This window comes from Rhineura floridana, chromosome 2 (genome assembly GCF_030035675.1).
Source record: "Rhineura floridana isolate rRhiFlo1 chromosome 2, rRhiFlo1.hap2, whole genome shotgun sequence".
NCBI lineage: Eukaryota > Metazoa > Chordata > Lepidosauria > Squamata > Rhineuridae > Rhineura > Rhineura floridana.
This window is the reverse complement of record NC_084481.1, coordinates 82,099,136-82,112,915: the sequence shown is the minus strand read 5'-3', so window position 1 is coordinate 82,112,915 and position 13,780 is coordinate 82,099,136. Positions and strand designations below refer to the sequence as shown.

General features: G+C 40.4%; 1 protein-coding gene across 14 annotated transcripts in view; it reads right to left on the bottom strand.

Annotated features, from left to right (window-relative positions):
- The window catches only part of SEMA5B (semaphorin 5B), a 585,589-nt gene that overhangs the window by 15,822 nt on the left and 555,987 nt on the right, over positions 1 to 13,780 (bottom strand). For all 14 annotated transcript variants that reach the window (XM_061609103.1, XM_061609095.1, XM_061609094.1 and 11 more), the window contains 5 exons: positions 13,402 to 13,620; positions 11,507 to 11,677; positions 9,298 to 9,447; positions 8,033 to 8,077; positions 1,973 to 2,178 (listed from right to left, as the gene is read on the bottom strand). In XM_061609103.1, the coding sequence (XP_061465087.1) occupies positions 1,973 to 2,178; positions 8,033 to 8,077; positions 9,298 to 9,447; positions 11,507 to 11,677; positions 13,402 to 13,620 (791 nt within the window). The remainder of the gene's footprint in view (positions 1 to 1,972; positions 2,179 to 8,032; positions 8,078 to 9,297; positions 9,448 to 11,506; positions 11,678 to 13,401; positions 13,621 to 13,780) is intronic.

Sequence of the window (13,780 nt, the reverse complement as noted above, 5' to 3'; positions counted from 1 at the left end):
TGGTCTGTCTACTGTTACCTAGTTACTGCTGAACTAAGAACTGACAAGTTACTCAAGCTGGTTTATACTTTCAGTAGGATCTAGGGCTACCGTTTTTCCTGGACTATCCCACTTTAAACTAAGGATATGGGAATCACATGTATGAAACATGTTTTTCAAAATCATTGGAGATATTTAAACTTCCCTTGGCAATGCATTTTTCCTGATAAAGCCAGTAAGGAATTCTACAAGGAAGCAAAATGTGTGATTCCTTAAATCAAAGAAAGACATTGACATAAATAAGGAAGCACCATCCTAGCCAGTTCACCCTGGACATAATTAGATCCTATTAGCTTATTTTTCCAGACATCTGTTGGGCTTCCAGTTTGTTAATGTAAACCCCAACATTATTATTTATGCAGCAGGACTAGATCTAGGCTTATCAAGGCTTAGTAATTGCCTGTAGCACCAACTGCCAATGAGGAGAGGAGGGAACAATCATTTGATAAGAAGGAGCAGTTCTCTACATTCAAAGTTGCCCCCTTCCATGGAAGTGAACAGTGCATACCTATAGGTAAAGGAGCTCTATCGATGAACTGGAGCATACATCCTGTGGGAAAATCTACCCCCATTTGTTTGTTGGCAGTCTGTAGAATTTTCATTTGGAATTTGGCAGCTGTGGGTCAGGTAAGCTGCTTCTGTAGAATGTAGCTAACAGGCTTCAAAAAACAAACAGGTCTGATAATTTGAAAAGTTGCTGCTGGTTGCAGCAACCTATATATCAGCTCTGAAAGGCATTTTTTAAATTGTTTCCGTGCGGTGGCACTCATTTGGAAATCCCTAAAAACGTTTTTCCTTTTTCTTTATCGGCAGGGCTATTTGGAAACATTACTTTCCCAGGAAGCTCAAAATCCAACAAGGGCCTAATTGCAACCTGCTCTACTTTCTGTACCTGCTCCCAGTTTTTAAAACTATGAATAGTAATCTTTGTGCTCTTGCTCTCTGCAAGTTAATTAATTGCTCTTAAGAGGTATTTCCCCTTGCCTACAAGTTACTTTGTTGATCACAGATGCTGGGTGCTTTATTATGTGTTAATTACTACCGGGATACTTGCTAGCTTGTCAGGTTCATTTCTTGATAACGGAAATGCCAGATTTCTATTGAAAAAGAGGTTGCCAAGACAACTAATACACACTGGAGCTGACTCCTTTTAGATAGGCCTACTAAATAAGCAAAATAATTTGGTCACAAAAAGATGCTGTTTCACATGGGCATATTATTACTCTTATTATCATCATCATCATAATCAACACTTGTATGAAAGAAGCTATTTGATCCCTTCTGACAAGCAATGTTGAAGGAAATTTGGATGAATAATGGGAAAGTAGAGGAGACAATTTACAGATACAATTTAGATAAATGAAGAAAACAATCTTATGTATGTAAAAATACATGCAAACGAAATAAAGAGCACAGCCCAATGGTTCCAAACTTGAATACTGAAACTTCAATAGGATGCTGGGCATATCTCTAAAATTTAGATATTTATACATCCATAGCCCTTCAGAGACCTGCCTCAGTTATGTTACCAAGCATTATATGTTTGCAACAAAGCTGATGGGCAAAATAAGGTCATTTATTATGGAGAAACAGGTCTCCCAACTATAGCAACAAATCCTCACTTAATTGAAACAGCAGTGGCTGAAACTGAGATATGAGCCCAACTACACAATCAGAAGACTTATGTGGGACAGAACCATTTCAGATGGCCATGGGTGAAGCACTGCATAACTGAGTGCTTCCTCATAGTTCCCTGCATATCAGTGAGAAGGCCAGGTTAATTACTCCACCTGCTTCAGCTCATCATATAGCTCAGCTCTCAGTGTATTGTGGAAACTTCCTGAAGCAAACTATACCAGACAAAGTGTTAGGAACCACTGGTCTGCACTGCAAACCAGCCTGTGCAACATGGATCCTTTGGCAGATGAAGTACCTTGAATTCCATAGGTGTGTATTTCTCATTTTTGGGAGTAGTGTTGCCTTTGTAATGGAGATGATTGGGAGTAGTGGGATGGATAACAGTTGACTCCTGAGATTGCCTCTGGCAACGCTGGCAGTAAACGTAGATCACAAAGGTTAAGAGGCTAGAACCAAAGAAACAGGAGACCCCTGTGGCAATAAGGTGGATGAGGCTGAAACCTGGAGGAGAATGATAAGAGATTCTGTGGTTAGAGATATAAACAAGAGTAAAAACACATCTACACTTTCAACAGCAATAAGTTGTTCAAGAGAAAAGGTGCTATCAGATTTCATTATTACCCAGTGTTACAGGCAAAATGTCGCAAGGCTACCATTTTGGCACTACTTCCACTGTTTATATGTACATCCATAATTTTGTACCTTATTTGACCCACAATACCCATTGTTTGCGCTTATAATTATCAACCTACAATGAGCATAATATGGACAAGTGGGGATTGTGCCACAAAAAAAGGCAAGCCAATGCCTGCCTCTTCTCTCTGGCTCTAGAGGACCACTCAATATTTTATCCTGGATTTCATTTGGATATTCTTGCATGATAAATGTGCCCTGGATGGTAAAGCCACTAATAAATGATCACAGCAGATATTTTGACTGCTAACGGATGAATGACATAACTGGACTACCAGAGAGTGATTTTCTGTGTCCTTACTGCAAGGAAAATGTGATTCTGAAAGCAGCCAGTGTCTTGAATTGTAACGTCCATTGACACATGCTTCCTTCCCTTACTGTCAGTCTGCTCATCATAGTGCTGCTTCAATGGGATCATGCGTTGCTTTCTTAAAGTCCTTCCTTTCTCCTTCAATTGATACTGAAACTAAACATTAACCTGACAGGCAAATAAATGAGGCAAACAACAATACACATCAACAGGTTCCAAAGAACGTGCATGTCATGGAAAGAGGGAGGTGGGGGGAAACTCAGCATTTCTTAACTCAGAAGGGGGAAAGGCCTTCTCAACTACCCAAAATACTCAAGGAAAGGACAGGAGGAAATGGCTGATCAGGTGGGTTAAGAATAGGCTGGCACCATATTTGAGGGAGGCCTTGGGCAAAGTGCCCTCTCAGGGCCCCTCCTCTGTCAGAGGGCTTACCTGGTGTCGGTAGCAGTAGCAGCACCCTGAGCAAATACATCTAGCTGCCATTTAAAATTCCCACAGTGCCCCAGAGTGACACTATGTACAGGGCATTGTGGGAAATTAGTATGGTGGCTAGATGCTCAGAGTACTTCGATCAAAACAAAATTTAAGGCGTAGGACAAGTGTGAGTAATGGGTCCTGCTAGGATTCTGGACAAGGACTCTGAATGCTGATGCCAGCCCTGGACAGAGAGCTAGAAAGTGGTACAGCCACTGAGAAGGAGAGGCGCTCCTTGCTTTCCCCAGCAGAACTCTGTTCAGGGCAGCCAAGGCAGGGACCTACACAGTGCTGCACCAGCCAGTTTTTGCCTTGGCTGCCTCCAGTATATGCTTGCTGATAAGGGTAGAGGACTCCCCTCTTTTTTGGTCCTTGATTCCGCCTTCCTACATAAAAAATTTATGCCATCTTCTCTATGTCAAGCCTGCACGTGCTGTTGGTCATACACTGAGAGACTTCACTGTGCCTGCTCTCCCCACTAGCCAAGTAAAGGGAGCCTCCTGGGAGAAAAAGTGAAGAGAGGAAGAAGAAGGGATAACATTGAATATTGCTTGGCTTCATTTCTTGGTGACCAGAGAAAACAGAACCCCAGCTGAAAGCCAACATTACCGAGGCAGGTACCATATAAAGACTTCAAAGAGGAAAGCTCCTGGTGTATAAAACATTCCCCGGTACAAATAAGTAAGCATATAGATTTCAAACGCTTCTACTCCAGCGGGTTACCAAGGAGATGTTCCATACACAGTTCAGAAATGCAAGTCAAAGAATTGTTGAGAAAAATGAATGTAAAGGGGGAAAGCAAGAAATAACAACAGAAAAGCCAGTTAAGAGTTATTAGAAACATAGAGCTGGGAGGCTACTGGAGGATACAGGTTCTTAGTCCCTCCTTTCAGCCTCAATGTATATATGTTTTATATCACTTTAACTGCCATGGCTTTCTCCAAGGAATCCTAGGCATCATAGCTGGGGAGTGCTAAGAATCCTCTGTTGCTGCTGTACTGAGCGGCTGAGTCTTGAAAACTACCCCCATTCTCAGTAACTTACATGGTCTCTCTGCCTTTCAAAGTGTGCTTCCCTCACTTTGCTAAGCATTTGGATAACAGGACATTCTTTGAATCTGCAGACTGAGGAAGGCTTTCAGGGTTTATTGTTTTTGTCCCATAAAGCAGGTTTCTCTCTCTCCTAGGTGCAAAAAGGCAGCAGTAGTTTCTGATGATTCTCTTTCCGCCAGATATTCTGGGATGCTAAAGGGGTAAATGGTATGATTCACAGTGAATGCAGATTACAAAAACAAGTAAGACTGCAATGGCAGAAGAGGGCAGTGACAATATCAATACCAATGCATAATGATGAATATAAGGTGAATAGGGGGACCCTCAGCTGCGCCACACACCTGGCAGAGGAACGGAGGGCGCAGAAAGCCAAGTGGAGTCCTAATTGCTTCTCCTGCAGTCATACACACCAAGAAGAAACTAGATGGGAAGCTCTGCTGATGGAGTGTTTTGTCTTTTCTGTCACTGCTGTAATGCTTTTTGTGCTGAGAGTGACTGATGAACAGGCCAAGCACTGTCCGAAGAGCTCGAGAGGAAAGCTGCTTATTTTTATGGGCTACTTTGGAAATCTACAGAAGCTCCAAGGTGCTTTCTGATGACCCAAAATCTACACCTGGCAATTATACTCACTAGAAATTTGGTGAACAGTTTAATGAAAGCAGCAACAAAGCCTGAAATTGCTCATCAGCCTGGTTCACACAATCAATTCCTGCTTTAATAAGTGAGGGTATGCTTAAGCTGAAGTGGGAGTGCAAGGAGCTGTTTTCCATCAATTTCGCTTCTCCCTTTGCACAAACAGCCGAACAACATGGGATTCTGCTCAACCACAGTTTCTCATTATGTTTGAACCCAGAAACTATGGTTAATGGTTTACAAACAAGTCAGGATCTCAAACCAACTTTACACCATGGCTTGATATTCTCCGTTATAAGTCATTAACGATGGTTTCTAGGCTAATACGTAATGGAAAGCTATGGTTAAGAGCTGAATCCTGTCTTGTTTTGCTTCTCGTTTATAGGGAGGAGGATAACAGTAGGAAAAAGGCTGCAGGCAGGTGCACATGGCTCATTCATACCCTAGTTGATTAAGCCAAGATTTCATGATGCCATTTCACCAAAGCTAAACATGCCTGAGCCTGTTCCTGGGCAAATAGTTAAGGAAAATGGAGAGACTACCTGGAACCAACCTAGCAGTTGGTTGATTAAAACAGACAGGCTGCAAAGTAAAGACACAGGCTTGTCAAGTTCACAAGCAAACATAGGCTCCTCAGTTTAACTTTAGCAAAGCAAAGACACAGGCTCGTCAATTTCACCTTAGCAAAGCAAGGACACAGGCTTGCCAATTTCAAGTTAGCAAAGCCAAGAGGCCATTGTCACATTAGCAAAGCAAAATTTCATGTGTTTGATTTTTTAAAAAAAAATCAGTGCCAGGAAAAGGAGAAACTTGCAGCATTCAGGATGGGTCTACAAAGATAGCAAACCTGTGGCATATTGGGAAGTCTGATGCCAAGTTCGATTTTAGCAAAATTCTCAACAATCCCTATACTATAGACATGTTCTGGGAATTGCAGCTCGGTGAAGATTCTAAGAATTCTCTGCTAAAGAACCTTAGTTCCCCTCTTCATAGAAATAGTTCCCTGGTGAAATGGAATGCTATTAAATCAATTCAAATTTGTAGTGCCGATAAACCTCCAAGGGTGAAGCAGAACATCGCAATATAGAAGGCTTTGTAGGACTAGAAGAGGGTTTTTTTTTCTTTTTTTGCATCACTATCGAATTCTGCCGTACATTAAACCTTCTACTGAAGAGCACAATATTATTAATGTTTTTGAAGTCAAATTTACACTGCAAACATATATTGGCTTATATACATATCTACATGTCACTGACACTGAAGCTTGTTGTGACCACTGAGAGTTCTGTAGATCCTAGCCCAATCTTCCCCATGCCCCGCTCCAGATTGACAGTTCTCAAAGTCATAAGGGGAGAGGAACATAAGCGCCTGCTGGATCAGGTCAAAGGCCCATCTAGTCAGCTGTTCTCACAGTGGCCAACTAGAAGCTTACGGAAAGCCCTAAAGCAGACCTAACCACTACAGCTCTCCTCACTTGTGATTCCCACTAACTGATATTCAGAGGCACACTGCCATGGACAGTGGAGGCAGAACATAGTCACTGCGACTTGTAATCATTGATAGCCTTACCCTCCATGAATTTGTCCAATCCTTTTTGAAAGACATCAGGTTGGTGGCCATCACTGCTTCTTGTGGGAGTGAATTCCACTGTTTAACTATGCCCTTGTGTGAAACAGTTCTTTTCACAGCTGCCACACACTGGGTCAACATCTCTATCAAGTTATCCACTATGATTCCAAGGTCACATTCCTGGTTAATCACCACCAATTCAAACCCCTTGACCATATATGTGAAATTAAGACTTTTCTGTGCCAACTTGCATCACTTTACACTTGTTTATACTGAATTGCATTTGCCATTTTACTGTCCATTCACTCAGTTTGGAGAGACCCTTTTGGAGCTCTTCACAATCACATTCTGTTTTAACCACCCTGAACAATTTAGTGTCATCAGCAAAGTTGGCTACCTCACTGCTCACACCAACTCTAGTTCATTTATGAACATGTTAAAAAGCACTGGTTCCAATACTAATCCTTGGGGGACCCCATTTTCTGCATTCCTCCACTGGGAGAACTGTCCATTTATTCCTACTCTCTGCTTCCTGTTTCTTAACTAGTTACTGATCCACAAGAGGACCTCTCCTCTTATTCCACAATCGCTAAGGAACTATTAAACTACAAACTATATCAAAGGGCAAGAACGCTCAAAGGATCAGACCAAGTTCCTTTTGTTAGCTAAACTTGGCAAACGTTTGCCCGTCCAGAAAGACCTCAGGTATCAAAAAAAGCAAAATGGCTCTGAATGTGAGGAGCAAGAAAAGTTAATTTCTCGTCTGCCCTTTCAAAAGTCTGGTAGCTATCAACTGACTTGCAGGGAAATGCACAAGGAAAATGCAATTCCCTGAACTCTAAAGATGTCAGATAAAATTAATGGCATGGCAACTGTTTTAAGGTAACCCAGGTTTTGCATGGGCTGTCTATGCTGTTTCCACTGGGATTCATGGCAAGATCTCTATTAATTTTGCTTTGGGTTCATTAATAGACACAGCTTCTCTGCATTCTTATACCAGCTAACCTAGTGCTTGTTGAATTGTGAACTATATAAAATATACCTTTTCACTATTGTCTTCAACATGGACTTGTGGACATGGTTCATAAAATGGATATGTGGATAAATGAAAGAAAAACACTAAAGCACTAGCTACATTTTAAAGTTATAACATTTCAATAATTAACTAGGGACATGTGGAATCAGCCTAAGAAACTCTGCCCATCTTATCAAGAATCTTTTTGCTTCCCCTAAAAAACTTTGGAAGTTTCGCCAGAACAGGAATCCGTGTCAACATTTTGCTTATAATGAAATTTGGTGACAACTCTACAATTAACTGAGAGCTCAGGAAAATGAGGTATCTCTCTTCATCTTTTCCACTCCATTTAAAAAGGAGTTGCAGTGGAAAGGGCTGTGATCTCCCTGGTAATTAATTATTCTGATAATCTCTCCCCCAAATTAAATTCTTATACCAGAAAACTAAATCACAAATACTACCCCCCCCCGACTCAGACAATCAGACTCCAGTGGAATTAAGGCTATCAACTGGATGTGAACTGCACAGATTAATGGTTGGGTTGATGCTTCCCAGAAAAGAGGAGTCATGTTAAGATAAAAATAAGATCTATAGTCAGTTGTACTCTACCTCCACAGTTCGTGCTCTCATCAATGCTTGAGGCTGGCAGGATTACTAAACAAAGAGAAAAACAGTGAGGAGAAAAATGTCATTTTTGTCATTTGCAACATTGTGCAGGCAATTAAATACTCTTTGCTCGATGTAAGGCAAGTTAATCTCTGCAGCAAATCGAGGGTCTCCCAGAGCTTTGGAGAAAACACAGAATGAAATGTACTGAAAATCTCTTTAAAAAGAACATACTCTCTGTTGCACCAGAAACATTGACTGGATTGCAGACTACCCAAATACAACAAATAACAAGCATGCTTAGAACTGTCCAATTCTGATGAGAACTGTGCAAATTATAGATACATAAATATAGATATAAAAAGACTTGAAGGAGGTATTTAAGTTGTGTTCATAAAACATCTGAATAAATCTGAATATAGTAAGATCTGATTCAAAAACATTTTGACTAACGTATGACACAAACGTGACACAGGATATCATGCCCTGGTCTCCTTGCTGTTCAAGAAGGATGTTTGTATGGCATAATGTATTTTGATAACTTATTCCAACTACTGAATGTCAGTTACCTTGGAATTTACTGCCATCAGACGTACTGACGACCTCTAACCTAGACAACTAACAAGCTTGAGACAAATGTATAGGTATACCAACAACTATGAGCCATGAGAGCTGAACAGAACCTTCATGTTCATATATCTCTCTAGATAACAAGTAATGGGCAGAGCTGGTGCACTCATAGGCATCCTAGGAATATCTGCCTGTCCTCTGCTGGAAACAAGATGCAGGATTTAACTTGATCTGATCCAGCAGGGCTTGTCTTATGTGCTTACTTTCTGTTTGTAGTGCAGAATACCCAAGTCCCGGATTATATCAGATTCATGAATCACAGAATCCTTCCCATCCCCAGATGGAGGTTAGCTATAATTCTGCAGGAGAAATCTATGGGCATGAAGGTCTTGTCTGATCCATCCATAGCTACACCAAAGTTACCCCCATTTCCAATTTATTTCTTCCCAAACATGCCTTCCTAAAAAAACTCCTAAACCCAGATGTCTCTTCCTTCTGGAAGATGCCTTCTCCTTGCATATCCGAACTAATGGAATATTACTGTATTCAATATACCCACTGCCTCATGACTACACAATCCTATTAATATTAAAAGTGGCAATCAACTCTCTGAGAAAGGCATCCTACTATCTCATCAATTAGTGGAGCTCTCTAAACAGCCCTGTCCTTGCTTGTTTAGCATGTGAAATTGTATCTACCTGGAATCTCATTATATAAGCAGTCCTGGTATTGTGTGCTGTTCCCAGCACATTGGGAAGATCCCGGATTGTGGATTTCACAGTAACGACTACGATACTGGATCCCATCTTCATTGCACAAGCTCCATTCAGACCAGTCAGACCAGCCTCCTTTAAAAAAAACAGGAAACCAGAAATAAAGACAAATTATGTGGGATGATCACAGTGTTAAGCCAAAAACAAACAAACAAACAAAGATGGATAAACATAGGACAAAAGGTCACATGGTTTCTCAATATGAGAGATGATTTCAACATTCAGAAAAGATGGCTAATAAGCTGCCTTTGAAAAGTTAACTTGAAGTATAACTATGTCATCCAAAAGGGTACATTCAATTCTTTACAAAATTCTAAGTGATGTTATGATGGGCAATTTTGAAACACTGAAAAAGTTGTGGGAATCAGACTCTGGGGAAAACTGGAATGGGTGGACTGGTGTAATATGTGGGCAAAAATGTTGTTGTCGGTCTCTGCTAAAACCAGAGAAAACACTCTAAAACTTTTACTTAGGTGATATTGACACCTTAGAAGAGCAACAGAATCAACCCCCAGATGTCCTCACTCTGATGGAGGGGCTGTGGCAGCATTGGAACTTTTTACCATATGTGATGGCTGTGCAAAGCAGTTAATGCATTTTAGAAGAGAGCTTTCCATGAAATCGGCATAATTACTTAACAGGAAGTCCATTGCAACCCACAACTTGCTCACTTAATTTTTGATAAGGAGCAAAAGGATCTATTATACAAGGAACTTATCACTTTTTTGTTGGTAACAGTGCAACAATTGATTGCCCACCACTGAACAAACTTAGAAAACCTTTCTGTAGAGTGTTGGAGACAACAAATATGGTCCATTGCGCTCATGGAAAAACTCACCACGCAACTGCGGGCCTTGAATAGTCAACAATAACCAAGACAATAGCTTGGAAATACTGAAATTTGGTACACCTTTACTGATGAGAGACACAATTTGCAGCAACCAGTCACACATAGTGATTTATGGCATAATGTTCTCAAGTAATTCTTGCATCTTGGGTTCAAGGATGGAGGGGAGGAGGGATTGGGGGTTATGTTACTGTTTGCATAATAAGTGTTCTTATGCTTGCCTTGTTAACCAAAATGTCAGATAAAAACATTTCTAAACTATTAAATATAAGGCTAATACCCATGAATAGGGGAAGTGTCCTCGCTGAGAAGCATCAAGTAGACTGGAAAACGACACAACCAGCCTCAATAAGGCCATCTTTTGAGATTTGTAACTTGTAAAAATGCTCCTGCAATCATTCCCTCAATTAAGCTATGGTTTGGGAATGGACAACATTTTTTTAAAAATCACACTATTTAGGACTCATTCTCTTTTGAAATTCCACTTCAGTACTGGAATCTCAAATGCATTATTAAAACATCAATTTTTAACATAAACCCAAAAATGATAGCTTTATAAAGTAGGGTCAGCTGCATTCTGTACAGAATAAAATGTGTTTTACAGCACACCAGGTCCTATACAATGGAACAACTGACAAGAAGCAGCTGAGAGGACAACACTTTTTGGCTCTGCCATTTCCATCCTAGCTGCCTCCAGAGGCTCTTGCAGCTTTATTCTTTATAAAAGAATATATTTTGCTTATTGTTTACGTATACTGAATTCCCCATTAGCTATACATGTATGTATATATAAAATTCCCCATTAGAGGATCTTGGAGGAAAGTGCTTTCTCTGAACTCCTCTAAACAAACTTTGAAGACACAATATTTTAGAACGCTCTTTGGAATTGAAATTGGAAAGCCATTTAATCAGGATTATTGCCTAGGGTTGGTTTTATTCTTTACATTTCATTTTATTCTTTAAATGGAATGGGTTTTATCATGTTGTTGTAGTATTAACTGTTTCAATGACTTTTATGGATTGTATACTTCTTTGTGAGGCTACTGCCCTAAAACGTTGCATAGAAGCCTGTTAAACAAACAAAGGTATGGATATTATGGCATCATCGCCCCCCCCTGCCCTTTGGCCTATTTAATACAAATTTATCATCCTAAATACTTGCAATTATGCCAAGGTGCTACTTGCTTAAACTTTTACTCTTAAGAAGACATTTGCAATTTATTTCTGATTGTAATCTTTTTCCCCCTGTCATCAGAACTGGACATGAGGAAATAAAAACAGGGCTACCTTCACACAAGTGTGTGTTGCACAGTGCTTCCTCTGTGTGCAGCCCAATGCAGATATCCTCCCCGTTAGATGGTGCGGGGTTGGTGCAGGTTCGGGTGCGCTGGTAGTGCCCACCTCCACAAGTTACCGAGCACTGAGACCAAGGAGTCCAGCAGGACCATGAACCTTTCACTAAGGATTATTAAAAACAAAACAAAGACACATACATCTTTTGTCTACGGATAACCAAAAAAAAATGTGACTATTGCAAGGGTCAGAAAGAGATGAAGGAGTTGTCGCGGTAGATACATAGCATCCTAACTATTTACCTACAATGAACCACCAATAGACTTTTGCTCACTGTTCACAACTCCGCACTGTTTTTTTTCTCTGCACAAATGATTAAGAAGTTAAACCCTTGTGCTTCTGGCCCCTCTAAACACCGAATTCTGAAAAAGGAGAAAGGGAAGGCTTATGACTGGAATGCAAAAGTCATAACTAATTGAGTCTAGTCAATCCCTATATATATATATATATATATATATATATATATATATATATATATATATATATATATATATATATAAATTGCATTTTATGTATTTTAATTTATTTTAATGTTTTTGTTATTTTACTGCTTACAATTTTATTATGTACATGTCTGATTTTATTTTTGTAAGCCATATTATAGGGTAGAAGGGTGGGATAGAAATATTTTAAATAAATAAATAATAGTTTACTTTCCCAAGACATGCATAACTGCCCAGAGAGCTTCGGCTATGGGGCAGTATATCAATGTAATAAATAAATAAATAAATATCATAGAGGAAGGTTAGATAACTGGTCACCAAGCCAATCTGAAAGATGGCAATGACGACCAGATGTTTGCGTTGCCAATGAGGAAAACACATTGGTTTATTCAGCCTTAACTTGACTAAGGATGCTTCCAGAAGGGTATTTATTGTGGAATGGGTGCTCCCCATGCTTGCAAATCTTTTGCAGTATCCAAAAAATGTCATGGGCATCAAAATGCTAGTCCATACTACCCCCGCCCTCTTTAATCTGGATTTACCCTTTCCAAGAAAAATCCAATCAGTTTTTTTTTTTTTAAAGCCTGTTGCCGGCAAACCGTTTGTGATATCTGAATGACCCTTTACACTACCATTCCATCTGTAAGCCCCCTAGCAAAGTAGTCCAGGACACACAATATCAACTGATTTGTTTTCTGGAGGGTTGGGAAAGGGTTGAGAGAAAAAAGGGGTTTCTTTACTGTTCCAGTCTAGTAACTAACAGAACCATAAATTCAAGCACCAGTTAACTAGGAAATATTATTTCCTGTTTGCCAGCCAGAAAAGGTTAACTAATATTAGAGGTAGATATCCCATCTTGAAACAAGCAAATCAGCCCCATGAAATTGTAAGAAAAGTCAAAGGACTTGATCTAGTCAGCAAGCAGCTGTTCAAACTCAAGGCACATCTGTTTCTGCACAGCTCTCAGTTTACGAAGGGTGAAGACACATGTAATATTTTACAGCCATGAGACTGATTTGGGTGCACCCTTGCTGCATGCAGTGCAAAGCTTCTTTCCCTTGAGCTTATAGCCATGGTGTGACCTGGCCCTTGGTAAATGCATATGCCAATGTCTTGCGCAAAAATGCCAGTGTAGACATGAGGACCAGCCCTGCCACACAACAGGGTGAAGCAGCTAGCTTTAGGCAGCACCATGAGACAGGAATTGGTATCTGATTGGTAGTACAAGACTTTTGACAGTGTTAGCCCTAGCAAGGCAGCACAGGCACACATCCCCTAGGATGGCACAATGATTGGTAAAAGAAAAACTTCATGCCACGCTTCTCCAGTGCTTCGAGCACTATTGGCACCAATGAAATGTTAAAGCAGGACAATAATAATATTTACCTGGACAGGGATGTGGGTTGCAATCCTGATATTCCATTGCAGATCCTATACAAGGTAGGCCACCATTTTTTGGTTCTGGATTGGTGCACATTCGCTTCCTGGTTCTGAAGCCCAGCTCACAGTCTCGAGAACAAGATGACCATCCTCCCCAAAAAGACCAGCCACCATTGATAATCCGGACAGAGGTCTTGCCACTTTTCAGAAGGTCATCAACTAAAGCTGGGGGTGGGTGGGGAGAAGAGAGGGAGAAGAGTATGGGAATTAAAACACACACATACACAAAAGTTCAGGCCAGCCAACTTCAGGCCATAACAACTGTGCCACCACCCTATAAGAAGTGTGATAAAACCCAGCCTTCATCCCAGCTTGGGAGCCCCAG